The following is a 25,295-nucleotide window of genomic DNA, read 5'->3' as shown; positions in this document are numbered from 1 at the left end:
CAGCTTCCTAGCAGCCAAGGGAAAAAAGGGATGTCCCGGGCTTTTGTGTTGTTGTTACCTGGTAGAAGGAAACACAGGGGTCACTCAAGGACCTTGCCCACCAGTCTGGAGTCCTTGTATCCTGCCTGGAGTGAGATGGAGAATCGGATCTTCTTGGCACATCCATTTTGCACAAAGGTAAAAAAAAAAGAGAGAGAATATTTATAGTAAAGAAAACAGATACTTCTATTAAGTGGATTCAGGAACTTTATGTAAAGGCTCCATGGTCCTTTCAGGGAGGCTATGGGGCAACAAAGGCATGCCCGGCTTTTCTGGGGCTCCTCTCCTAGTGGTTATACTTTAGGCTGTCAACTGCAAGGTCAGCAGTTCAAAACCACCAGCCACCCCTCAGGAGGAAGATGGTGTTTTCTACTTCCGTACAGTGACAGTCTCAGAAGCCCATAGGGGCAGTTCTATGCGTTGTATAGGCTTGATGAGTCATCAGGGACTAGATGGCAGTAAGGATTTTGTTTTGTGTACCCCCCCCCCAGCCTGTCTCCTGGGGTGGAGGCGTGACCTTGTACTTTAGGGCTCCGAGCCTCACCTTCCTCATCAGGAAAAAGTGATGGCTATGCAGGTGAATTGAGATAATGTAGGTGCAGCACCTGGGTGGGCACATGCCTGCTGTGCTGTTATCCGTGATGGTACTGTGAACTTAGTGCCAAGAGCAAACACCATGCGCTGGACTGCCCAGGGTTCGAATCCCAGCGCCAGCACTTACTCGCTAAATGACCTTGGACAAGGTCGCACCAACACCCGTGCCTCAGTTTCCACCTCTGTCAAACGAGGTCACGGGGATTCTAACAAGGTTAAATGAGTAACTGCCAGGCAGGGCTGGTTAAACCTTGGAGACCAGCCAGGAGCAGAGTTAGAACATCGCCTTTTTTCATGACCCTGGCTTCTCACAGGGGCGGGTCTCTGTGACACCAGGAGTCCGAGGCACGGAGTGCGTTTACAATGGTGGCACCTGGGGCCACATGATGAACATACAGGGGCCGGTGATGGGGCAAGGCCCACTTTCCCGGGGCTCCAGGCACCCTCCCCTGGAGCCCAACACGAGGCCAGCTGGCTGTCCGGCGTGGCCCGAGGCGGCCAGAGGGTGTGGGGAGGAGGGCAGGCGCTCCCGGGATCCCCTCGCCCCCTCCCCCACTGCCGGTGAGTAATGACATTCGCGGAGAGGGGAGGAGGGGGAAGGAGAGGGGCCGGCTCGGCGAGGCCACGTGATGCTGGGCGAGCGAGCCGCCGCCGCCGCCGAGGGAGCCTCCTTCTGTCCTCTCTTGGAGCCCCGGCTGTCATGGCGACCCCCAACAACCTGACCCCCACCAACTGCAGCTGGTGGCCCATCTCGGCGCTGGAGAGCGATGCAGCCAAGTCGGCCGAGGCCCCAGCCGCGCCCGAGGCGGCCAGCCCCGCCCATTGGCCCAAGGAGAGCCTGGTTCTGTACCACTGGACCCAGTCATTCAGCTCGCAGAAGGTAGAGCGGGGGACCAGGGCCCGGGGGCGCCTGCTGGCGCGGGGGAGGGAGGAGCTGGGTAAGCTTGGCGGGCCGCGCCTGGAAGGTGAAGAATGGGGCTTTCGGGACCCCAAGGACTGGGATGCAGCCCAGAGGTGCTGGCCCTGCCTGGGCCCTAGGGGCACCGTCCCCAATTCTAGGAGCTTCTACCTGCCTCCTTCTCTGCCAGAAGGACCTGACCTCTTGGGGGGAGGGGGTGGCTGAGCAAAGGGACAAAGACCAGGGTATCAGAGCTGGCCTGTGTGGAGGGAGCTGCGGCAGGGAGGGGGCAGGAGCGCCCCTCGGGGTCCAGCCTCCAGCCCCGCGCCCCAGCAGGGAGGGCCTGCGGCCGCTGTTCTCGTTGCAGGCCCCCATGACAGCCCCTCTACCCCCTGCTCAGCTGGGGCCTTCTTCAGACTTGGGTTTGAGGGATCTACCTCCAGCTTCTCCCCTCTCCTTTATCTTGAGCTGGGAGCGAACAGGTTAATCCACCCACTCAGACCAGCTCCGCTCGGCCCCTACGTCTGGGTTTGGCTCTTAAAGGCACAGGGTGGGCTTGGCCCCTCTTCCCTTTCCCAGAGCCAGGGGAGGTGGGGGCATTTAGAAACCTAGCCCGGGGCTGAGTTCTTGGTTCCCGCTTCCCGGGGCGAGGGCCTGTGAGACTGGGGCGCCTCTAGGGGCGCCATCTCCCACATTGCCAGCCTGTCCCGTCGCCTGGGCACGAATTCAGCACCACGGCCAGGGTCCAGCGGAGGGTCCTCCCTCATTAGCGCGTTTTCCCCAAGCAGAAACCGGTTCTCCCAAGAGGAGTTTCACACCTGGTCCAGGCTCCCCAGTGTGCAACCTGCTTTGATCTGCAGTTTCACCCGGAAAATGGGAATAAGCAGGGCAGTAGCCACCTTCTGTAACTCCAGCTCCTCGGGGTTGCTGGGGTGTCGTTATGAAGGCAAAGTAACTTAGTGCTCAAACTTGATCCTGCCGGGCCCCACCCTCCAGTTCTGTAGGTCTGAGGTGCTGGGTTTCTAACAAGCTCCCAGGCAGCTGGCCCACAGACACCCTGCTAGTAACCCGAGCTTTGAGACTAGACTCTGAAGGCAGACAGTCCCCAGTGGGAGAGGCGTTTCTCCCCACTCACTATGGGCCCTTTCTCCCCACTCACTCACTATGGGCCCTTGAACACTTACGGTGAGTGAGTCCCTTTGCCTCTCTCAAGCCTCTCTTTCCTAATCTGTACAATGGGGTTAAGAACATACATTTCTTGGGAACACATCGTAAATGTGAAGTGAGAGGAGGCCCAGAAAGTGCTGATGGCGGTGCCTGGCGCTGGGTCGAAGTCCTCTTAATGATGGGCGATCCAAGTGTTAGGGGCCAGGGTTAGCCAAGGTCACACCAGGTACATCCTTGGATCTGGCACGTGTGTGCCAGATGCCGGTACCTGGAGCTGGTGGTTTGGATGAATTTGAGACTGATTTTGAGATTGAGACCCTTTCCCCATGCAGAACCTCAGGAGCCAGGCCTCGGGGACCAGCAGGCAGACAAACAGGCAGGCAGCACCATCCCTCAGCAGCCCTCTGGGCTCCTCCTGATCTTCTGCCCAGGACACGTTCTCTAGTCATCCTGAACTCAGGGCTAAGGCGGCTGCTTGGTCAGGGATAGTGACTTTGTGACCAAGCCCTGACCAGCTACCCTGGCATCTTACTGCCTCTCCTGCCAGGGCCTTCCCCAACCCAGGGGCCTCTTATGGGCCCAGTGTAGCCTGGGCACTGCAGTCAGGTGGTCCTGGTAATAACTCTCAGCTTGGCACTTTGGTTGTGTTGCCTTGGACAGGTTACTGCATACCTCTCTAAGCCTCAGCCATTTTCTTCTAAAGAAAGGAGACTTTCACAGAGTACCCACCAGGCTGCCTGGGGCACTCACAGGACACGGAAGGAGCATGGTGGCATAGGGATTACACGATGGACTGTGATCTGCAAGGTTGGCAGTTTGAAACCACCAGCCACTCCTCAGGAGAAAGATAGGGCTTTCTACTCCCATAGCAGTTACAGTCTCAGAAACTCACAGGAGCAGTTCTACCCTGTCTTACAGGGTTGCTATGAGCATCAACTTGATGGCAGTGAGTTTGTTGTGTAGGGGTTGAATGTATTTGGTTGGTTTTTTTGTGGGAGGAGGGAGGGTATTTTTGGTAGAGGGCCTGGGCATATACTAAGAGGCTGGCACACAGTTAAGAGCTCAGCTGGCCAGTTCTCTGTGTTTTCTTCAGTCCAGGAGGATCTTGCTTGCATTCCAGGGCCTGTCCCCAGGGTGGCATTCAGGATGTCTGTCCTTGATGCCACAGTCTCCTGTGTCATTCATCCTGAAAGTAGCCCACCTCCAGGAGGGACGACAGCTCAGGAGAATCCTCCAGAGCCAGAGGGCAGCAGGAAAGAGAAGCCCAGACTCTGGGTCAGCATGTCCAGACTCTGGTCCCAGTGGGTGGCCTTCCTGGGCAAACTGCTTCAAGTCCAGGGCCTTGGCTTGCATCTCTCTAAGCCTCCCGACAGGCCTGCTGGTGTTGCACACACGCATCCCTGTGCCCCACCTTGCATGTGCACTGTCTGCTCCTGGAAGGCACTCAGAAACTGCTCTGGATGGGGATCGAACTCGTGGACTTGGGGGATGCCGTCAAATCCCAATGCAGCCACTTCCCAGCTGGGTGATTTTGTCAAAAGTCTTCGGCTCCCTGTGCCACTACCTTCTTCTATGTTTTGGGGTAATAACAGGCCGTGCCTGAGGGCTGTGCCAATCACATGGCGTCAAGGGCTGGCACAGGTCTTTAAACATGCCCCTTCACTGTGGGCTTGCAAACACCCTCAGAGGTGACCATGTGGGCCTTGGGTGGGGGTGGAGGGCAGTTAACGGGATTCTGAAGCTGTTCCTGTGCCCAGCCTCCAACTCCCCTTACTTTGGAAGGTGGGCATTGAGGATGAAGTAGGACAAAAAGTGAGGGAGTGGCTCACTGACCGGCCAGGCAACCTCCCCTGAGTCCTGACCCTCTCTGGTCCTCAGTTTCCTCATCAGAAAAACAGACTGGCTGTTGGATCCCACCTGCCCCTCTCCCAGCTCAGGCAAAAAGAACTCCCCCTTTTCATGTGGCCCAGCTGGGCCTCCGTTTTCTCTTTTGCACAATCCTAGCCCCTACCTAGTGGGGCTGCGGCCCAGGTTAAGTGGGTTCATGCATGCGAGGTGCTTAGCGCAGCTCTGGGACTGCGGACGTGCTGTTATTACTGATGCTGTTGTCATTTCTACCTGGGGGAGCATCTGGGAGGGCCACCCCTGATTCCTGCGGCAAACCTGGTTCATGGCCCCCTTCCCCTAGCCTCTCCAGAACTGCCCTCATCTCCTGAATGGATCCCTGGGGAGCCCCTGACTTCTGACCCCAAGAACTGTGCAGGTCTCCGGAGCCCCATCAGGCATGGCAGGAGAAAGCAAGAGGGGAAGGTCACTTTCAGCCCCGCCCTGGTCTTGCCTTTAAGCTCCTGGACAACCAACCCATCCCTGCCTGGGCTAGACTATTTCCACCCCCCTCACCCCCTCCTCTGGGAGACCCACGGGGGAGAGCTGGGGAGGCAAGGAGCCTTTCGATGGGCCCACTCCTGCGCTCAGAAGCCCCCAGGGATTGCCCAGGTCCCTCCAGGTGTTGCTTGGGCACAGACCCCTTGTCAGCCCACAGACCTAGTCTCCTCTCAGAATTCTGTTTTTCATGGGCTGAAAACAAGCATGTCAGGCTCCTGTCTGAGGGAGGCAATGGCTTATAGGAGCACATCTTTGAAACAAGGCAGTGGGAGCCGTGCATGCTTCTGCGTGAACCCATTCCACAGTGTGTGGGCAAGCCGCTGGTGTGAGGCGTGTCCGTGGTATTTCAAGGCTGTGGCTACAACTGCTAGATCCGTGACTTCTAGCCGTGACATTGTTGTAGGCGCTGCTAACACCGCCTCCCTTTGTTGCCTACTCCTACGTGTCTAATTGGAGAAAATGCTACTTGTCAGTTTCAGATGCCTGGAAATAAACATGTCAATTTTTTTTTAAGCCAGTCCAAGTTTAAGCACTCCCTGGGGGATAGTCTTAGACTCCTGGGTCTGAGGGATCTTGAGTAAAAGCTGCTTCCATGATCCTATCTGCCCTCCTCACCTCTCCCAGGCTGACACCCCTGTCCACTCGGCCCCAGCCATGACGGCCTCTCTGCTGGTGGTCAGACGGGTTGGACATGCTCCGGTGTTAGGGTCCTCCCCAGGCTATTCCTTCTGCCAGGAGCACCCTTCTCCCAGACACCTGTGTGAGCCCCTTCCTCAGTTCACCCGTGCCTTCGTCCAAACAGCACCTTCCCAGGTAGATCATCCTATTCAAAATCACGACCGTCACCCCTACCCTCTGACACCCGGCGGCACGCCCCTTACCTAGGTCTACCCCCTTACAACTGTGAGCCCCAGCTGCCCCTTCTGGAATGTCCACGTCCTGGGTCCGCAGTGCGTGTAACCCAGCCTGCACACAGTAGCGCTCGGTGAATGGGTGCTGAGAGTGACGTGTTTGTAAATCGGGCCCAACCCCATTGCTATGGAGTCTCACAGCTGACCCCTAGCATGGAGTAGACAGCCCCCCAGGATTTCCCAGCTCTGTTATCATTACAGGGGGTGGGGACAGGGAAGCCGACAATTCAGCCAGGGGAAAGGAAGGAAGCACTTGGGAGGGGGGGGTTCCAACCCCACAGGGAAGGTCGTCCACCAGAGATGGCTGATGTCTGGTCACTGCCCAGCTCCAGGTGGCAGAAATGGCAGATGGCCTTGGTGGCTGCATGTCCTGCCCCAGGACCTGGCTTCCTCCCCTGCTGTCCTCTCCCCAATCCCCTCGCCCAGTTGACACAGGGCTTTGCTCACCGGCAGCTGACCCCAGGGCTATCTCTAGAGGTAGCCCCCCTCCCTGGAGGCATCCCTCCAATCCCCCCTTGCTAGAACCTACAGGCAAGTGTCCGGCCGGGCAATAGGCCTGGCTCAGTCTCTCATCTTAGCCCGCCATGCAGAGGCCCCCACTTGTTCTAGGGGCTGAACAGCTAGGGGGGCCCAAGAACAGAGAGCTGAGGGGGCAGAGTCCTGGGATAGGAACAGGTACTCCCCTGCTCCCAGGTCTCTCTAGATCAGTGGTTCTCAATTTTCCTAATGCCGTGACCCTTTCATACAGTTCCTCATGTTGTGGTGACCCCCAATCATAAAATTATTTTCGTTGCTACTTTATCACTGTCATTTTGCTACTGTTTTAAATCAGGCGACCCCTGGGAAAGAGTCATTCGGCCCCAAAAGGGGTAGCGACCCACAGGTTGAGAACCGCTGCTCTAGCTATAGGCAGCGCCCATGAGCTCATGTACACACATACTCACACTCACATTGATGCACACACTAGTGCATACATATGCACTTGTACACAGCCCACGTGATACTTGAATACTCACAATTGTATTCACATTCACCCGGGCACACCCATCTTAAGCCATGCACATGCATGAACCCACAGACACACCTGCTCTCTCACAGGGTCGCCACTTTCCCTGGTGGCCCGCATGCGCGCACACACAGCCAGACCCAGACAGGCCGCCCCCAGCGACTCCCCCAGCAGCAGTTGCTCGTCTCCCAGACACCCAGCGGGTCCCTCCCACTCCCCTGGAGTCGTGTGGGAGTGGAACACCAGTCAGGGGGGGCTGCAGGTGGGCACTCTGGATGCAGCGTCCTGCCCCCTCACTTTACTGGTAGGAAAACACAGACCCAGAGACAGACAATGCCCCATGGCCCCAGGGTAGTTGAGACAGGGTGAGGATCCAGGTACCCAAGCACCCCCTGCAGACCCTCCTTTTGGGGAATGGAGCAGAAGATTGTGAGTGCAGACTGGGAGTTCAGGAGGTAATCCCCTCTCACCTCCTCCAAAGGGAAAGGGAAGCTAGCATACTCCATGCTGACCCTGGGGGTGGAGCCCAAAGGACTGCTGGGCTTTCTAACAAGGGGCTAGGGCAGGACTTGTGACCTCGCCTTCCTTCACCAGGGGAAGGAGAGAGAACCAAGTTCAACAGCCCCAGGCTGCGGCCTGTGAGGCAAAGGCCAAACAGACTTCCCTCCACTCTCCAACCTTCTCATCAGCCTCACACCCACCCCGCTTCCACGGTGGGTGGGCAGTACTCTCTGCTTCCCTGCCGGGCTCGCTAGATCCTTCAGGGACCACACAAAGCTCCCATTCAAGCATGGGGAGTTAACAGGTTACAAGTCAGGATCCAGGAGCCCCCTCTTTGACAGGACAGCTAGGAGGCTGTGCCATAGGCAGGCCCCTTCCTTAGTCCCTGGGCCCCTTGGGGCTGGCCTCTGTCCTGCTGGGCATAGCATACAGAGCTCTTAGGTCCACTGCTAAGAGCTCAGAGGCACCCCATTTTTCTGGGAAGCCTCCTGCCCAGGGGTGCTCAGCTGACTCACTTCAGGTCGGCACCCCAGCTGTCATCAGCTGCGGCCAGCAGTTGGCAAGGCAACTGGACAGGACAGGGCTTTGGGGCCTCAAGACGTCGACGGATGTTGCCTAGTATCTTTGTTCATCGTGCTTCCCCCCGATACGAGTCATTTGAGACTCTGAACTATGGATGATGGTGATGACAGAAATGTCTGAGTTTCCTAGTCAGGTCCACCTCGGGGAGCTGCACTGAGCGGCCGGTCCAGGTCCTGGTCATGATGAACTGAGGGGCAGCCGGGTGTTAAGGAAGCTGAGGCGCAGAGAGGTCAAGGCATTTGCCTAAGCCCACACAGCAGCACCAAGAACTGAGAGCCAAGCACGTGCCACCGTGGCGGCCAGGCCCTTCCCAGAGGGCAGCGTGCCCCCACCCCCAGAGCAGGGCTGTGCTCCCCACACACCAGGCACACAAGTGTCCTCTCCAGCGTGTAGTCTGGGCAGAGTGTCCCCCCATGTGTCTGACCCCGTGCATCCTCACTGACCTGGGTGCGTGCAGGTCCGGCTGGTGATCGCGGAGAAGGGCTTGGCCTGTGAGGAGCGTGACGTGAGCCTGCCACAGAGCGAGCACCAGGAGCCCTGGTTCATGCGGCTCAACCTGGGCGAGGAGGTGCCCGTCATCATCCACCGGGACAGCATCGTCAGCGACTACGGCCAGATCATCGACTACCTGGAGCGCACCTTCACCGGAGGTACCCCGGCCCCGCCCCCACCCCGCAGCAAGGGCTCCGACAGGGCCGCAGGACCTCGGAAAGCCCGTAGACACAGGCAGGACTCAGACACCCCAGGACCCCACAGATCCTGGGGCAGCAAGGCATCAGACATCTTGGAATATCGTAGATATCCGGCAGGGCCTAGATACCCCCACGCCCCACAGCCTTTGGCCGAGGTTCAGACACCTCAGAGCCCCACAGATCCCAAGCAACAAGGGTCTAACACTCTAGAACCCCACAGACCCTGGAATGAGCCCAGATAGCCCAGGACCCCACAGACCTTGGTCAGCAAGGCCCAGATACCCCGGACAGCAGCAGACATGGGTAGGCCCCAGGACCCCTCGGACAGGAACAGGGTCCACACACCCAGAATGCCTCAGACATGGCAGAATGCTTGTACACAGAGCTCATGCCCCCAAGTGCTCCATGGGCTCATAAGGAGCCGGTGGTCCAGAGACAAAGCCCTGGCTGCAGCCCGAGGGTAGTGGCAGCGTTGAGGTTGCCCCAGGCTCTTCCTTGTTCCTCCCTCGTCCCTTTAGTGACTCAGCGCCTATTGCGAGCTCTGGGAGCTGGCTGCTCCTTGTCCCCCACCCTACCCCATTTCCGCTTCTCAGGGGGAATTAGCTGCCACAGTGAAAAGTCTAGGAGAGTTCAGGTCTCCAGCTTCTCTTGAGATCTGGCATCTCCAGGCCGCAGGGAGGAGAGCAGCCCTGGAGAGGGACAATGGGCAGAGCTGGAGGGAGGGGACGTGGGGCAGGGGCCTCGCAGGACCTTCTGTCAGCCACACAGGGAGCAGGACATCCCCTCAGAGGCCTGGATGGGGGCGAGGCAGGGCACACCGCCCGCCCTAGCCCAGCCCCTGGCGGTGCCCCGCAGAGCACGTGGTGACCCTGGTGCCCGAGGTGGGCAGCCCCCAGCACGTGCGGGTGCTGCAGTACCGAGAGCTGCTGGACGCACTGCCCATGGACGCCTACACCCACGGCTGCATCCTGCACCCCGAGCTCACCACCGACTCCATGATCCCCAAGTACGCCACGGCAGAGATCCGCAGTGAGTGCCTGGGGGCGGAGGTCGGGGTCGGGGTCCCCCTCTCTTCACTCCACCAAGTCTGATGTACTCCTCCCCTTTCTGGCTAGCCTTCCATCTCCGTCTCCCTCCCTCTCTGCTGCAGGATGGGAGAGGGCCTGGTGAGGGTGGGGGTGGGAGGGGGAGGAGCAGTGGAGACTTGGGGTCTGCGTTCTCCAAGGGCTGCTGTTCCAACCTAGCAAAGCATGAACAGGGCAGTGAGTGAGGAGGCTCTGGCTGGAGGAACAAACGGGGTAGTGAGTGAGGAGGCTCTGGCTGCTGTCTGGGTGCCGGTGCTGGTGGTCTGGCCTGGACCATTCCTAAGTTCTGCTGGGGAATTGGAGTGCTCCTCCCGCTTTCCCAACTGGAGCCAATCAAAGATGCCTAGAAGGCAGTGAGGACAGGTCCATGGAGAATCCTCATGAGAACAGAAGGAGTCCAAGAGCCCACGTCGCCTGAAGTAACATGCTCCCCCGCCCCACTACCCAAGCAGTTCAAGGTCTTTCCTTGGCCTGGCCTGCCCCCCGGAATCTGAACAGAGCCACATGTGACTGGCAAGGGAGGAAGTGCTGCCATTGACCTTCCATTCCTGAAACACCCATGTGACTTAACATAGCCCTGTGGCAGAGAGAGCTGGGTGGGGGGGGGGGTGTTTGTTGGGAGTTCTGTCACTCCAGAAGATGGGGTGATGGGTGGTGAAACCCCGGGGGGTGCAGAAGGAGACCCTGTGTGTGCGGGCTGGATCTGCTCCGAGGGGTCCTTGAGGCTGTGACCTGTTGGAAGCAGCCCACCAGCCGGGCTTCTGGATGCGTTTGAACAGTGAAGCATTCAGCCAGCAGTTAGGCACTAAACCCTTTGCAGCCCCGAGAGTGTCATGAGAAAGGTTAGGGAGGAGAGGTCAGTGGACCCTTGGCTGATTTGATGTGTGGCGAGGGCACTTGAGGACAACATGCAGGCAGGTGCCTTGGTTCAGTGTAGGGGTAGGAAATGCTGCACTTCACGGGGGATGCAAGATGAAGAGGATGAGGCCAGCTGGACTAGGAACCTGGGGGTGGGGGTGGGATGTCCAGATGGGGCTGCAGCCCAAGGGAGAGGACAAAATACCCCACATGGGGTGACTTAGACGAGAAGGAACTGTCTCAGCGTCTGAAGGCTGGGAGTCTGGAGTCGGGCTATTGGCTCTGTGGAATCCGTCCGAGGGCTTTTAGGAAGATTCCGTTCCACGCCTCTCCTCTCTTAGCTTCTGGTGTTGGCCAGCGATCGTTGGCATTTCTTGACTTGTAGATCATTCCGATCTCTTCACAGCCCCCCCCCAACACCACCCCCAGTGTGTCTGTGTCTCTTCTCTTTTGTTAGGATACCACTCATAGTGAATTAGGATCCCCTTACGCTAATATGACTCCCTGCTAACTGAGAACATCTTCCAAAGACCTTCTTTCTAAGCAAGGTCACAGTCACAGGAGCCTGGTAGCATATGCCGCAGGCTCTGCACTGGGCTACCAGCTGCAGCATCGGCAGTTCAAATCACCAGCCACTGCTCAGGAGAAAGACGAGGCTTTCTACGCCTGTGAACAGCTACGGTCTCAGAAACTCGCAGGGGCAGTTCTACCCTCTTCTACAGGATGGCCGTGAGTCGGCATCGACTTGACTCAAATTTGGTTTTTAGTTTTGAGAGAACTTTCAACCCAATTCAATGCATAACACCCACTAAGATGAATTCCCAAGATGCTACTTGGAGTCCCACCATTAACCTACTGTCCATTACCCTTTCTCTTTGGGCAGGTGGCAGGGCCAGTTTTACCAGGCAGAGTGAGCCACCTAGTCCTAGCACCATCAGGGAGTAGCCTTCCCAAAACTTAGAGGGTGCAAGACAACTGTTCTTGTGCTTTTCTTCTTGCACTGCACCCCTCTTTCTCTGGTGGGTGAGCACGTGACTGAAAGTCGGACAGACCTAGGTTCGAAGCCTGTTTGTCCCTGGTGGGGAATGGTTACTAAGCTTCTCTGAACCTACTGCATCCGTGTGGGGGGCGGGGGGCGGAAGACACTTGCTGAAGTATGAGTTTGTCCGGGTGGCGTGTTCTATCCTTGTGGTGAACTCCTCCTCAAGGACTGGGTTTCCTCTTTGGCGGAGGTTTCTTGGCCCCTCGTCCCCTAGGCAGGTCACCCCGTAGGCCCCACAGGATGAGTCTAGGGCAGGGTTCCATCCATCCCTATGTTACAGCCTGTAATTCATATCTAACTGCTTCAAAGTCATTGGCTTTTGATATTTGCTACTTTCCTGAGCATTGTATGGGTGGAGCCTTCATGTTGCGTGGGGGAAGGGGTGGGGAGTCACTGGTATTCAGAAGGACACGGTCCCGCCTCTTCTCTTCCCAGGACATTTAGCTAACGCCACCACGGACCTCATGAAATTAGACCACGAAGAGGAGCCCCAGCTCTCTGAGCCCTACCTTTCAAAACAGAAGAAGCTCATGGTGAGTTCCCCTAGGCCTTCGGATCCTCCTCCCGCCACCGTTCCCGTAGGAAAGGACAACGGCCTCTCTCTCAGTAGAGGGCCAGCTGATGATGTGGAGCGGGAACAGCACTGGCTTGATTTTCATACATCGTCTCTGTAATGTATTGGCTTTATGATCACAGGCAAGTCACTGCTGCCCAGCCCCCTACCCCCCACGGCTTCGGTTTCTTCATATCCTGGGTTGGACCCCCTAAAAGCAGAGCACTGAATAGGAGTACTTGGTATTCCAGGGAGTGCTCTTAGGAGACCCCTGTAAGGAAGGGGAGTGGCAGGGGAAGGAAGGAGCCCAAGCTAACCTGCTCCCACAGGGACCTCTGGAGCATAAATAACCGTGAGGTTCATTACACGGAAGCACTAGACTAGCCTTTTCAGCCTGTATCGATTTGTCGTTGGCTACAGCCGGCCTGAGGGGGAGGAAGGAAAGATGCTCCTGAGCACTTCTGGGCAGAGCGGCTCTTCCTTAGCCAAGAGCAGTGCTCTGGACAAGATGGCAGCTGTGAACCAGTAGTCACCAACATCCCCAGCAGCTAGGGATACAAAGGATGGGGACATCCTATGGACTTGAGATATTTGGATACTGGATTTTCAGAAGGGCATTTAGGCCAGCGTCTACCTTCCCTAGCCATCTCAGGCTCTCGTGAGGCCAACCGGCCCTCTCCTGCTGGTCCTCCAACCAGGCCAAGATCCTCGAGCATGATGACGTCAACTACCTGAAGAAGATTCTCGGGGAGCTGGCCATGGTGCTGGACCAGATCGAGGCTGAGCTGGAGAAGCGAAAACTTGAGAATGAGGGTGAGTGCCAACCCTGGGGTAGGTAGGTGATGGATCCCACCTGCTCGCCCTGCTTCTGCCCCAACCCAGCTTCCTTTCCCCGCAAAGGTCTCCAAGGATGTGCTCAGTGGTGAGAATCATGGCGTGGCGTTACACTAGCCTGGGTTCATGTTCCAACATGGCCACTTGCTGGCTGAGTGGCCTTCAGCCAGTTAGTTCATGTCTGCACATCAATGTTTGACTTATAAAGTGGCCGTAATACTAGGCTTTGCTCAGAGAGTTGTTGGGGGACTGCATGGGCTCATTCAACGGAGAGTGATGGCGTCGGTGCCCAGCGAATAGTGGGTGTTTAATAAAGGCCAATGATGACCATGACAAAGACAATGGCTGCACACCATGCCTTTCTTCTGCCAAACCCACACTATAGAGGTAGAGGATTTAGGTTCAGGTTCCGATTCTTGCCAATGGGGTGGTGTACAGGGACAGGTTCGAGACGTAGACCTGCTTCCTCTCAACACAGGAGCAAGGTGTCCTCATGTTGGGTTTCAAAGCACGCTGGTGGCTGTGTCAACACGGGCTTCAAGGGAGACCTTGCTGTAGAGGTGCAGGTGAGGGACGGTGGTGGCAATGGACATGTCCATGGAGCTGAGACAGACAAATTGATGGAAACGTACTGAGTGCTTGCACAGGGTTGGGCATGGGAAGGAGAAATCAATGATGACTCGGGTTTGGACCTAAAGCTACTGAATGGTACCATTTGCTTGATCCGGAAAATGATGTTTGACGAAAGAAAATGGAACCAAGAAAAAGAAAATGGAACCATGTTTAGTTTAAGGCACAGTGAGTTTGAGATGCCTTTGAGACGTGTCTAAATCTCAAAGCAGAGATCAGAATTTGGAGATAATTGATTAAGGGATCCCCAGCATATTTATAGTGTTAAAGGCCATGAAATTGGACAATTTAATCTAAGGATCGAGTACAGGGAAAACCAAAAAGAGAAGCCAAGATGTCTTCTATTATCTATTACCATGTAACAAATTACCTCCAAACATGTGTGTAAACTGTTCATTGTGAATTTTGGTGAAGGTCTACAGAGCAAATCCATTTTCCACTCCGTAATTCAGGCACATTTTGTTTCCTGACATTGGTTGTGATCCCGTCATCCACTTTCTTCCTCCCTGTGCTTCCCATTCCCATTTCTCCCTCTTTACTGTTTTGAACCTTGTCCTTGGGTACAAGCCAAGTCTGTCCTTCTTAAACATTTCAGATGGTTGATTGTTCTAAGGTGTGTCTAGTGTTATTGTACCTCTCCCAGACCTGGCGATTCTTTGGCTGAAAATTGAGTTGCGAGGGAGTTCACTGCCAGACCTAAAGCGTGACGAAGGACCACAGTCTTGGAGTTCACCAGCCTTTATTTGATCATTAATCCTGGTCTTTAGTTGTGATCTACATTCCCACCACTACTGTATCCAAGGCCTTCTAACACAGTGGTTCTCAACCTTCTTAATGCTGCCACCCTTTCATACAGTTCCTCGTGTTGTGGTGACCCCCAACCATGAAACTATTTTCATTGCCAACTCCATAACTGTCATTTTGCTACTGTTATGAATCAGGTGACCCCTGTGAAAGGGTCATTTGCCCCCCCCCCCAACGGGTCGCGACCCACAGGTTGAGAACCGCTGTAGGATCCCTCTCAGAGTGGTTGGCAGTGGAACCTTCTGGTCTCAGTCAGGGTCGAGGAGATAGAGGCTGTGTGGACTAATCCATTGGACTAAGGGGGGTCCCTGTGCCTCCAATTTTCCTTTCTTTCCTCCAAGCAGAGACAAACCATGGTTTTGCCTTCCATGCCACTCAGGGAGCTTTTAAAACCCCAGTCGCTACGCAGCTAAGTAGGATGAAGAACATTGTTTTTGCGAACTAGGCGATGCTGATTGACCTGGGGTTCCCTAAGACTATGGTCCTGAACCCCTAGGCCCAGCAACTCATTTCCTCAGAGCATTTGGTTCTACCTAAGAAGTTTTCGTAACGTTCTCCCCGTATGCTCTACCACCTCCATGGATATATTTGCAGTCAAGGTAAATACCCATGTGCAAATAGCCCTGTCCAACCTGTAGACGTTCCTCCCACACCCATGGAAGTAGCACGTCTGTCCTCGCATCTGCTTGTGTTGCAGGATTGTGTCTGCATGAGGATTTCGCTCGGTGGCCTTTAACCCGTGTGTTCTTCCTGCTGTCTCTTTCATCGTTCTGTTACTTACCTCCCTCCCGTTGCCATCGCCTTCCCTTGTAGTAAGGTGGCCAGATTTTAACATTGGCAAAGCGGGACACCATTGATAAAACGCATATCGTGGCGAAATAGTCACATGGCAGCCGGAAACCGTCTACCCTAGCTTGTCGTGCATTCTTTCCAAAATTCAGGACTTTTTTAAAACACCGTGGGACGCGGGACAAATTGTTCAAAAGCGGGACGTCGGGTCACCTTACTTTTAGCCAAGTCTGCCCTCTACCTAGTCCTTTGCCCCTCTCTTGCCTCCCATCCCTGGAAGGGAAAAGAATGTTTCCCTTAGAGTGAAAATCGTTTCTCGGCTCTTTATAATCGTGGCCTCCTGCAATATTTGCTCATCTGTGATTGACGGATTTCACTCAGCCTGCCCTGCCCGTCAGGTCTAGCCATGCTAAGAGGCGTTTCGCAGATTCTTCACTGTTCTTGAAGGTTGGGTCTAGTCCCACTGTGTGTCTGGACCACAATTTGTGCATCCATTCTTCCGGGGGTGGGCATTTAGGCGATTTTCGTCCTTGTGCTGAGGAGACCGGTGCTGCGATGAAGCTGGGTGCACATACAGCTCTCTGTGTTTTAGCTCTTGCTTTTCTAGCTTATCCACCCAGGGAGGGGTCTCTGGACCATGCAGTATTTAAGGAAGCGCCGTGCCATTTCCCAGAGTCATGGCACTGTTCTAGTGGGCCCCCAGCAGGGTATCAGGGGCCCAGTCTCTCCACGCCTTCGACAGCATTTGTTGTTTTCTGTGTTGTTCTTTTGAACTTTGCGGTTAATGCTGATGTGAGGTGACAGCCCATTGTCACTTGGATTGGCATTTCCCGAACGGGTCATGGTTGTGAGCCCCTCGTCCAGTGCTTGCTGGCCGCCTGGGTGTCTTCTTGGGTGAAGTATTTGTTTAAGTCTGCTGCCCATCCCCCCCCCCCCTTGTGCCATCTATTTCTTGCTGAGGTATATAAGTTTTCTTTAAATGTTCGAGGCTAGCCCCTTGTCTAATAGGTCATACCAAAGGGGTTGTTTGTTTGTTTGTTTGTTTGTCCTGATCTGTGGGTTCTCTCTTCTGGTGAAATAGTTGATGCTCCTCCATGTTTAATTTTTAGGAAATTAGGCTGTAGGTCCACTTTGTCATCTGCTATTTATGTCTTCAGTTATTTAAAGCATTGATTATGTCGCACATTTTCTGTGGATCAGGGATTCTGGAGCAGCACAGCTGGTAATGTAGGGGTTCTCATGAGGTTGTCAGCCAGGACTTTGAACCAGTTCAGAGCAGTCCTGTTGTGGCCGACACAGCAACCAGCTCTTCCGATCTAAGTAGGACACAGGCAGCAGAGCCCTGCTCAAAGGTGGCAGCTGATACACTTTCAAAGCGATGTCGTTGGACACCATTTTTGAATGGGGCTCTGTTGCCCGTTTCCCACTGGGGTAAACCCAGGAGATTTGGGTGCTGTGCTCCCTGTGCACCACGGGCCATGGCTGGGCTGTCTGGAAATCCTGAGTGGAAGGCCTCACCAGAATCGGAGGCTCCACTTCCACGCACAGTGGTTCATTTTGCATGGCCGAGGACTAGAGTTCCTCTCACGCAGTCCTCTCAGTGGGGCGACCTGTGTGTCTTGTCTTGCCGACAGGGCAGCTGGCTCCCCCAAAACAAGTGATCCCAGAAAGAGAGAGAGGAAAAGGCAGACTCCACGATGTCGCTAGAGACTGACGATTGAGAGTCACGCTGTCATTTCTCCCACGTTTACAGTCATGAGACAGGAGTAGTGAACTAGACAGCCCACACTCAAGGGGAGTGGCATTGGGACTCCCTAAAGGGAGGGATGTCCCATACGTCGTGGGTGTGTTTTCAAACTACCACGCTCGCCCTGAGGTTCACCCACATTGACAGGCAGGCGAGGCAGAGGAGCTGGCACAGTTGGCGGGTAAGGAGGGGGGAGGAGGAGCCTGTATCACAGGACGATGGTGTCCCGTGCTGCTAGGAGACTGTGTAAACCAAGGATGGATGTTGTCCCCTGGATACTGTTGGTGACCTCGACAGAGCGGTTCCATTAGCATGCGAGGCAAACGCAGCCTGTTTGTAGAGTCGGTGTGAAGTTGAAAGGATCTCATCGTGTCGAGCGCTCTAAGCAAATGGACACCGAGTAAGTCCAATATGAGATTAAGCACCCGTCGTCGTCATGATGGGGGTTGGGTGGCTGTGGTCCTGAACAGGCTTCTGCGGAACTTCCAGGCGAAGACAGGTGAAGAATGGCCCAGTAGCCCACGGTCAAAGATCAGCCCCTGCAAACCTTATGGTCCCAACGGACAGGTCTGCAACCCATCGTGGGGTGGGTGCAGCCCCGGGCAGCGAGCTGTTGCCTTGGGCGTGAGGTCGGCAGGGGCAGGGGCTGACTCAGTGCAGCGAACACGACAGATCGTGTGTATAAGGACAGGGCAGGGGGCGTCCAGTGAATGACCTTCCCAAGAGTACGGCAAGCGTTAAGCTGTGGACTGGTCACGCCCGGGGACCCTGGGATGAGTCACTCCAGGGGGCTCCTCCAGCTCTCCTTGTCTTGAAGCCGACCCTCACCTCCCTCCTCAATCTGCTTTTCTTCCCGGGCCATTGTCTGAGGCACAGCAGGACCACCTCTCCACGTGGGTACACAGCCCCCCAAATGTGTCAGTCTCCTCTGCTTCTGTCCGCTCAGCTCTCCCTTGACTGCTGCACCAGCCTCCTTATTCATCCCTGGATCAAGTTCAAGCCCTTTCTTGTGTTTTTCTGCGCCATGTGGTTTGCCCCGCACCCCCTGGTAAGCTCCCCTGCGTCCCCACCCTACCACCTACCCCTAATTCTCCAGATCTGAGCTAATCCCTGATCTCCCCTCACCAGCTGGCCTCCCCTGCAATCCTTTCTCGCCCATGGGGTGGGGAGTAGGTGGTCCTCCTGAATCCTCAATGCCATTTCCCAACTTTCTCCCCATCCCACTCTCTCCTCCCTAACTCTTCCCCATGACCTCCAAATTTGAATCTGGTTATGAACCACACCACTCCCTGTTCCTCCCACCACGGGCAGTCCCCTGTGGCCCTCTGCTCACCTGGCTCATGGTCACCATCTCCAGCACCACTCCTGTCATAATCCTTGGCAGTCATTCGCATAGCTTGCTCCCTCAGTTCTTTGACCTCTGTCTGTGGCTCCTTCTGCAAGTCGTACTTGACGCCAACACATCCCCACGAGCTGAGAACACTCCAGAGTCTCAACCTCTGATCGCCTCCTACTATTTTTCAGCTTACTCCCTCTAGAGACACAGCGCCCATAGTCCTCCGGCCTGCTGGGACCACCGCCTTGGTCCTTCGTCCCTCCCCTGGGCTTCACTCCCATCCTGAGCTCCCTCCCTCTGCACCCAGGTGCCCTCCTCGACCCAGCTCGCTGAACGCCTCCCCGGGGACCTCCACCTTCAACTCGCCCGCCCTTCCCTGGCTTGCTTCAGCATCTCACTTGGCAAAACTTCAGACGTAGTTCAAGGCCACTCTGCCTTCCTACTCAGTGCCTGCTCTGTGACACTCACTGTGGCTGGAGAAACACACAAGGGTGCTGGCCAGCCTCCCCAAACTCATGGACACCGACCTCAGATGGACCTTTCTGCTGCCCAAGGGCTCTGACTCCTCCCCCTGATGACCACTTCAGACCTTCTTCTTTCTTTGAGACCCTCCCTCCCTTCTCCCTCGTCTTGCTCCCTGCTGACACCTTTCTTAGTCACCAAGGAGTGGGCCGAATTCTGTACTCAGGGCTCCCACCCGGCCACAATGACCCACTTTCCAGCTTCACCCTCGACCCCGCATCTCGTCCACTCTGATGGCATCCTTGTCAAATCGCGTCCTGTCATCTGACATGGAGACGTTTCTTGATTGAGAGTTTGGTTGAATCCCTTATTCTCTTGGGGGCATGAGGGGTGGGGTGTGTGTCTTACCCTAGGGTGGCAACTGAGATTTGAGGGCAGATGGTCCCGGGCACTTCCCCTTATGACTGTGGACGAACGGTCCCTGCCATAGCCTTGACCAATTGCCTCCCCACGTGCTGGATCCATGGATCCCAGCCACGCTCGTCCCCTCACGCACATCTCAGCTGCGGTCCTCTCTGCTCTTTGCTGCTGGGTGAGTTCCCTCCTCTCTGGGGGATCCTGCCGGTCGGCAGGTTCTTGTCCATCCCAACTGAAAGTTGCTCTGGCTCAGCTCCCATAACCGGCCCCGCTTCCTGTCTGAACAAAGCTCTTTGGAAAGAGAGGCCTTTGCTGATCGGCTCCGTTCCTCTCACACCCTCTTTGAACTCGCTCCAGGTGGGCAACCAGCAGCAGCCGCTCTTGACGGGGCCACTGGGAGCCAAACACAGTCATTGAGTTTCAGGCCTCGACTTCAGTGACTTCTCAGCAGCCTTTAAACCCAGTTGAGCACTCCCTCCTCCTGGAGATGCATTCCCATCTTGGGAATGACTCCAGGACCCTCCACTCTTCCCCAGTCGCCTCCTGCCCTGCATGCTGCCCCTTCTCACGCACAGTGCTCCTTTCTCTTAGTTGGCCAGTTGCTAAATCTCCGAGGGCCCAGGCCTAGCCCTGAGCCCTGCTCCAAGCCTGCCTTCACACTCCCTCGCTGATATCATCTGCTCCCGGGGCCTCCGTGGAAGATGGGTGGACACAGTGGCTGCAGCGATGGGCTCGACCATAAGACCGGGTGTAAGGATGGCGCAGGACCAGGTGGCGCTTGGTCCTGTTGTACATGGGGTTGCTATGCAGCATCCCCTAGCAACAAGAACCTGGAGAGATGTTCCCCTGAGCTAGGTCGGGGCCTGGATCTCTAACTCAAGGCTCCTGATCACCCTTGGATGTGCCTAACCACATCGGGAAGGTTACAAACTTCTGATCGAAGCCTTTATTACGCTTACTCCCCCTACCCCACCCTCCACCCCAGACCCACACAGGGAAGACATGTGTCTTGTGTCTCGATGCCCAAGGAAGGTGTACACCTTTACTGAGTGAATCAGGAGAGGGACAGTGAAAGGGTGGCGGTGGCCCCGCAGGCAGGTGGCACTGTCTCCCTGGGCTTCTAGGCGGTAACCTTCAGGGAAGCAGGTTGCCTAGCTCTTCCTCCCCCCACCCCCACCCCGAGCTGCCAGGTTAGCAGCTGGGGGCTTCACACAGCACTGGCCCCCAGGACTCCGTCTGCTGATGGTGCAGGGAGAGCCAGCTAGGGTGTGAGTCACAGGATTGTCGGCTGAAAGGAGTGGTGGTGCAAGATGCAGACGCAGGAGGAGAGTTTGTCCCAGGTGTGGGAGCCAGCAGCAGGGGGCGAAGGCATTTGCGGGGAGACAGTAGGCAGATGGGGGATTCAGGAGAAGACGAGATTCGAGGAGTCTGTTGGCGCCAGGCTACTGGGAGATCTTGAACACTGGACAAAGGGATTTGGAGGGTCATAAGGGGTAAGTGGTGGGGGGGAGAATTAGGGATTTGGATGGGGGGAAAAAGTGCTTGATATCAGAGGTAAAAGAGCTTCAGTATTTCAATTCAAGATGATTGGGAGAAACATGTATTTTCCCAAATCTGCAGGCTACTTTTGGGTGGCGTGTGAGTGTGACAAGAAACAATACAAAACCACAGAGCAAGAATGACTCGATGTTCAGTTTTCTCCAGTGATCTCAATTATACCCAAGAAAAAAATTCAGTATGATGCTGAGATTTAACCCCTTAGAAGAGCCTTGGTCGCATAATGGTTATGCATTAGGCCGCTGACCACAGGGTTAGCAGTTCAAAACCACCGGCCGCTCGGCAAGAGGAAGGAGGGGCTTCCATTCTAGTAGGAGGAAGACAGCCGGCAGACGGCAGGTGCACGCAATGCCGTGATGGCGGGACGTCGTTCTAGGGCATCGGAGCAGGACAGGGTGGTGACTGCTGCGGCTGCGGCTTTCTATTGTCAATACGAAGAGAGCTTCAAAAAGCCCATGGACAAGGGGACTTGAGTGACCGTGGCGTTTCTCCAGTGACACCGTGAAACCCTCTGGTAGGTGCTCAAGGACACCCCATTGAGAGGCTGGCGTTTGAGCCAAGGCTGGAGGAGGAAAGGCAGGGAGCGAGGCCTGCAGGCCAGAGTGCTTCAGCCGGAGGGAGCATGATGTGCAAAGGGCCAGAGGTTGAAAGACAAGGAGGCCAGTGTGCTGGAGACCAGTCAACCAGGGGAGAGGAGTGGGAGTCCACGTCTGGAAGGCACCCAGGGGTCGTCATGCAGGGCCTCGGAGCTTCGGCTATCACTCTTGACCAGGAGAGGTTTTGAGCATAGAGAAGTGATTTAAATGTTAATGGTAATCCTCTGGCTGCTTTACTGGAGAAGCCAAGGGCAGAAGCAGGGGGGCTATTGACAGGGGTTCTATGCTAATTGGGCGTCCCTGCATGGGCAGACTGTTAGCACACTAGGCTGCTAACAGGAAGGTTGGAGGTTCGGGTCCACGGAGTGGTTCCTTGTAAGAGACCTGGCAGCTTGTCTAGAGGAGACCAGACACTGAGCCCCACGGAGGCCAGCTCTACATGGACGCACATGGGCCACCAGGTGTTGGGACCCACAGACAGCTGCTGGTTTCGTCTGCTTGCTCTGGGTTAAACCAGGGAGGGGGTACCTGTGATTTCCCCAAGGTGTGTGTGGGAGGCAGTAAAAGACAACAGATTTTGGATGTATCTTGAAGGAAGAGCCGATGGGGATTGCTGACAAGCTGTATGTCGGATGTGAGCGAGGATGACATGAAGGTGGACTGATGGAAGACTCTGGTCTAAGCAGCTGGAAGGATGGGGGTGGTGTTACTGAAATGGGTACAGTGGGGATGGGCATGATGCACAAGTGTCCAGCTTGGGCAGGTCCATCAAACATCCAGCTTGGACGTGTTGAGTTTGCAATGGACAGAGGACACCCAAGGGGAACGGCCAAGTGGCTGTTGAGTCTAAAGTTTAAATACATGCCTTTCCCTTTTAAAAGTCAATTGATGTAAAGAAAGTGAAAAAGTCAATTAAAGGTGACACAGCATTCCCATTGCCACTGAGTCAATTCTGACTCATAGCAATCCTCTGATCCTGGGGGGCAGGGGGGGGTCCTGAGGAGAGCATACAGTCTCTGCTTTCTCTCTTCGAGTGGCTGGTGGATTCGAACCACCGACCTCCTGGTTAGCTGTCATCACTTACCTGACAGCAGCACCAGGTCCCTTACTTAAGAGGAGGTTATGGAAAACTGACGAAGTGAAAGAGTGTAACTGGCCTTACTCCTGGGCTCGCAGCTGCGGGCCCTGAAGACCAGCTTACTTTGAGGAAAATCTCCATTGCTCCCAGATAGAGGCGGCCTCAAATGCACGTTCTCCCGGCGGCAAAGAGCCCCACTGTTGCCCTCCGTACGAGATGTGCCTGGCTGTTCGCTGTATGCCTGGAGTTGAGAGCAATCATATTCTACCGCCCGCCCCCACTAAAGAGTAGCCACCTCCTTCTGAGGTCTCCTTCTGACACGAGTCATAGATTGCTCCCCTGGGGAGGGCGCAAGGGCACCTAAGGTTAGGCCGCTGACTCATTTGATTTTGCACGTGTTCTGTGACCCATTCGCGCTCTTACATGTTCACCGTCTCGCGTGCATGCCTGTTGAAAGATCTGTGAATCCATGAATCCACGAATACATACATACATATACCCAGTGAAAAATGCATTTGCTCTCTTGGCCCCGACATAGGGACAGGAGCCCCTGTGCCTCGCTTTGTGTGACCAGATTATTTTCCATAATTACAAAGCCGCTCCTAAGGCCCTGTTCGACTGGGGGGGGGGGCTGTACCCCGACAGGTGGTAGTGTTAGGTGCCATCAAGTCGATCCTGGCTCATAGCGACCTGCGTGCAGCAGAATCAAGCACTGCCCAGCCCTGGCCGTCCTCCCAACAGTTATACCTGAGTCCACTAACCCAGCCCCGGTGTCAACCCATCCTGTTGGGGTCTCCCTCTTTTCACCGACCCTCTACATCACCAAGCAGGAGGAGAGGTAGTATTGGACATGGCCAACCGTCTCTGTGGGTCAAGAATGAACGGTCTTGGGGAGACTGCAGCCAACATTGCTGTGCTGTGGAGGGCAGAGATGCGTGAGGTGTGTGTGCGCGTGTGTGTGTACCTCGTGTCCTCCTTCACCCTCCTGGCATCTCCTCTCTCCCGCTCCAGGGCAGAAATGCGAGCCGTGGCTCTGCGGCTGTGCCTTCACCCTCGCAGACGTCCTCCTGGGGGCCACCCTGCACCGCCTCAAGTTCCTGGGACTATCCAAGAAGTACTGGGAAGATGGCAGTCGGCCCAACCTGCAGTCCTTCTTTGAGAGGGTCCAGAGACGCTTTGCCTTCCGGAAAGTGCTGGGTGACATCCACACCACCCTGCTCTCGGCCGTCATCCCCAACGCTTTCCGGCTGGTCAAACGGAAACCCCCATCTTTCTTCGGGGCGTCCTTCCTCATGGGCTCCCTGGGTGGGATGGGCTACTTTGCCTACTGGTACCTCAAGAAAAAATACATCTAGAGCCGGGCCTGGGGCCTGGTGTGTGACTGCCGGTGTGTCTGTGCTGTGTGACTCCCAATGAGCCCTCGGTAACCCCGTTTCGCCCACACGTGGACAGCCCCCCACCCCCCGCCCCTTGTCTCGAGTAATTTTAGTGTGAACACATTCCATAGTTTAGAAGTAGACGTTGCCAGTGCCGTGCGTGGAGGCCATGGCACTGCCAAAGAAGAGGAGACCCACAGCGCGTGGAGGCCTTTCCTTTTGATTCAAGGTGTCCAGATGGAATGAGGGGGACTGGTTAGGATCTGAGGTGAGTCCCAGGCTGCCTCATCCGCCCAGGGCTTAGCCTCTGGGAGGGGCTGGGGGCCTGAGAAGGTCTGACCCTACGCCTCCCCTGCCCTCTTGCCCGGGCACTCTTCCACAGGACAAAGCCAACAAGACTCGACTCTTCTAACCAGCGCCTCTGGCTGGGGCTGCAGACCTAGAGACCCTGTGGGCGCCCCCTGAAGACCAGAAGGAGCGTCACTTCTCCCCTGGACCTGGACTGAGACAACACTGATGCGAGCCAAGGAAGTGGCACCCCCAAACGGGGCCGTGCTTGGGGCTGACACCATAAGCCCTTCTCACCCCGCTCTTGTTTCCTGGGGTGGGGTGGGGGTTGGTTTGACACAGACATCGATCCCGAAGGCAGTGTCCTTCATCTCCTACCTGGGGCTTAGTGTCCCCTCCACGGGAGATGGGACTTCCACCTAAAGCCATGTACACTGGCCTTCTCCCCGAAGGTCAGTCCCGGCCCAAGTGCAGGTATGGGCTCAGAGGTAGAAGAGCCTCAGGACCCTGACTCAAACCTCAGCCAAAGCCATCTCCTTTCAAAACCCACCTTTCCCACCACTCACACGGGGCTCCCCCCCGCCAGCCCCACCATGCCACGTCAGGAGGGCGGTCTCTGTATTCACCTTGCCCACCTGGGTCATGTCTCACTTTCCTGTGCCTTTGCATGTGGAGAAAGGGTCTGGGGAGTGGTCACTGCCGCCCACTGCTTAGAAACAAACCACTGAACGCCCCAATAAAGCATCCCGGGGAGCAGTCGCTTTTCATTTCTAAACCTCTGTCGTCCATCGAGCTCTCGTTTCCAAAGGTTGGAGCCTGCGGAAGAAGATGGGAGGCTTCGGCCCGAGTTCTTCCACAAGAGTTGAGTTCAGGTTTCCAGGTGCTGGGTCTGAGGATGGCTTCCGGATAGGTTTCTCAGAGCCCTGACCTTGACCTAAAACCCACCTCTCTTGGCGCCCTGCCTCACGGTCTACAGAGTACATCGTCAACCATTCACTCAAGTGCACACAGACCTGCAAGGGCTCGTGCCCACGCAAAGTTTCTCAAAGGGGACATGGGTTAGAAATA

The 25,295-nt window shown here is 55.8% G+C and overlaps 1 protein-coding gene across 4 annotated transcripts; it reads left to right on the top strand.

Moving 5' to 3' along the window:
• The first annotated feature begins 1,333 nt into the window (after positions 1 to 1,333).
• Positions 1,334 to 23,919, top strand: GDAP1L1 (ganglioside induced differentiation associated protein 1 like 1). Of its 4 annotated transcripts, XM_075527767.1 has the most exons (7): positions 1,334 to 1,513; positions 5,598 to 5,606; positions 8,541 to 8,733; positions 9,631 to 9,804; positions 12,196 to 12,293; positions 13,012 to 13,126; positions 23,575 to 23,919. In XM_075527767.1, the coding sequence occupies exons 1-7, from the start codon at positions 1,334 to 1,336 to the stop codon at positions 23,916 to 23,918; spliced, it is 1,113 nt and encodes a 370-aa protein (XP_075383882.1). In that variant the 3' UTR covers position 23,919. The 4 variants fall into 4 exon arrangements, with proteins under 4 accessions (XP_075383882.1, XP_075383881.1, XP_075383883.1 ...); XM_075527766.1 differs by lacking the exon at positions 5,598 to 5,606; XM_075527768.1 differs by lacking the exons at positions 5,598 to 5,606; positions 9,631 to 9,804.
• The last annotated feature ends 1,376 nt before the right edge of the window (positions 23,920 to 25,295 follow it).

Source organism: Tenrec ecaudatus, chromosome 12 (assembly GCF_050624435.1).
Source record: "Tenrec ecaudatus isolate mTenEca1 chromosome 12, mTenEca1.hap1, whole genome shotgun sequence".
Taxonomy (NCBI): Eukaryota; Metazoa; Chordata; class Mammalia; order Afrosoricida; family Tenrecidae; genus Tenrec; species Tenrec ecaudatus.
This window is presented reverse-complemented; position numbering and strand designations above follow the sequence as displayed.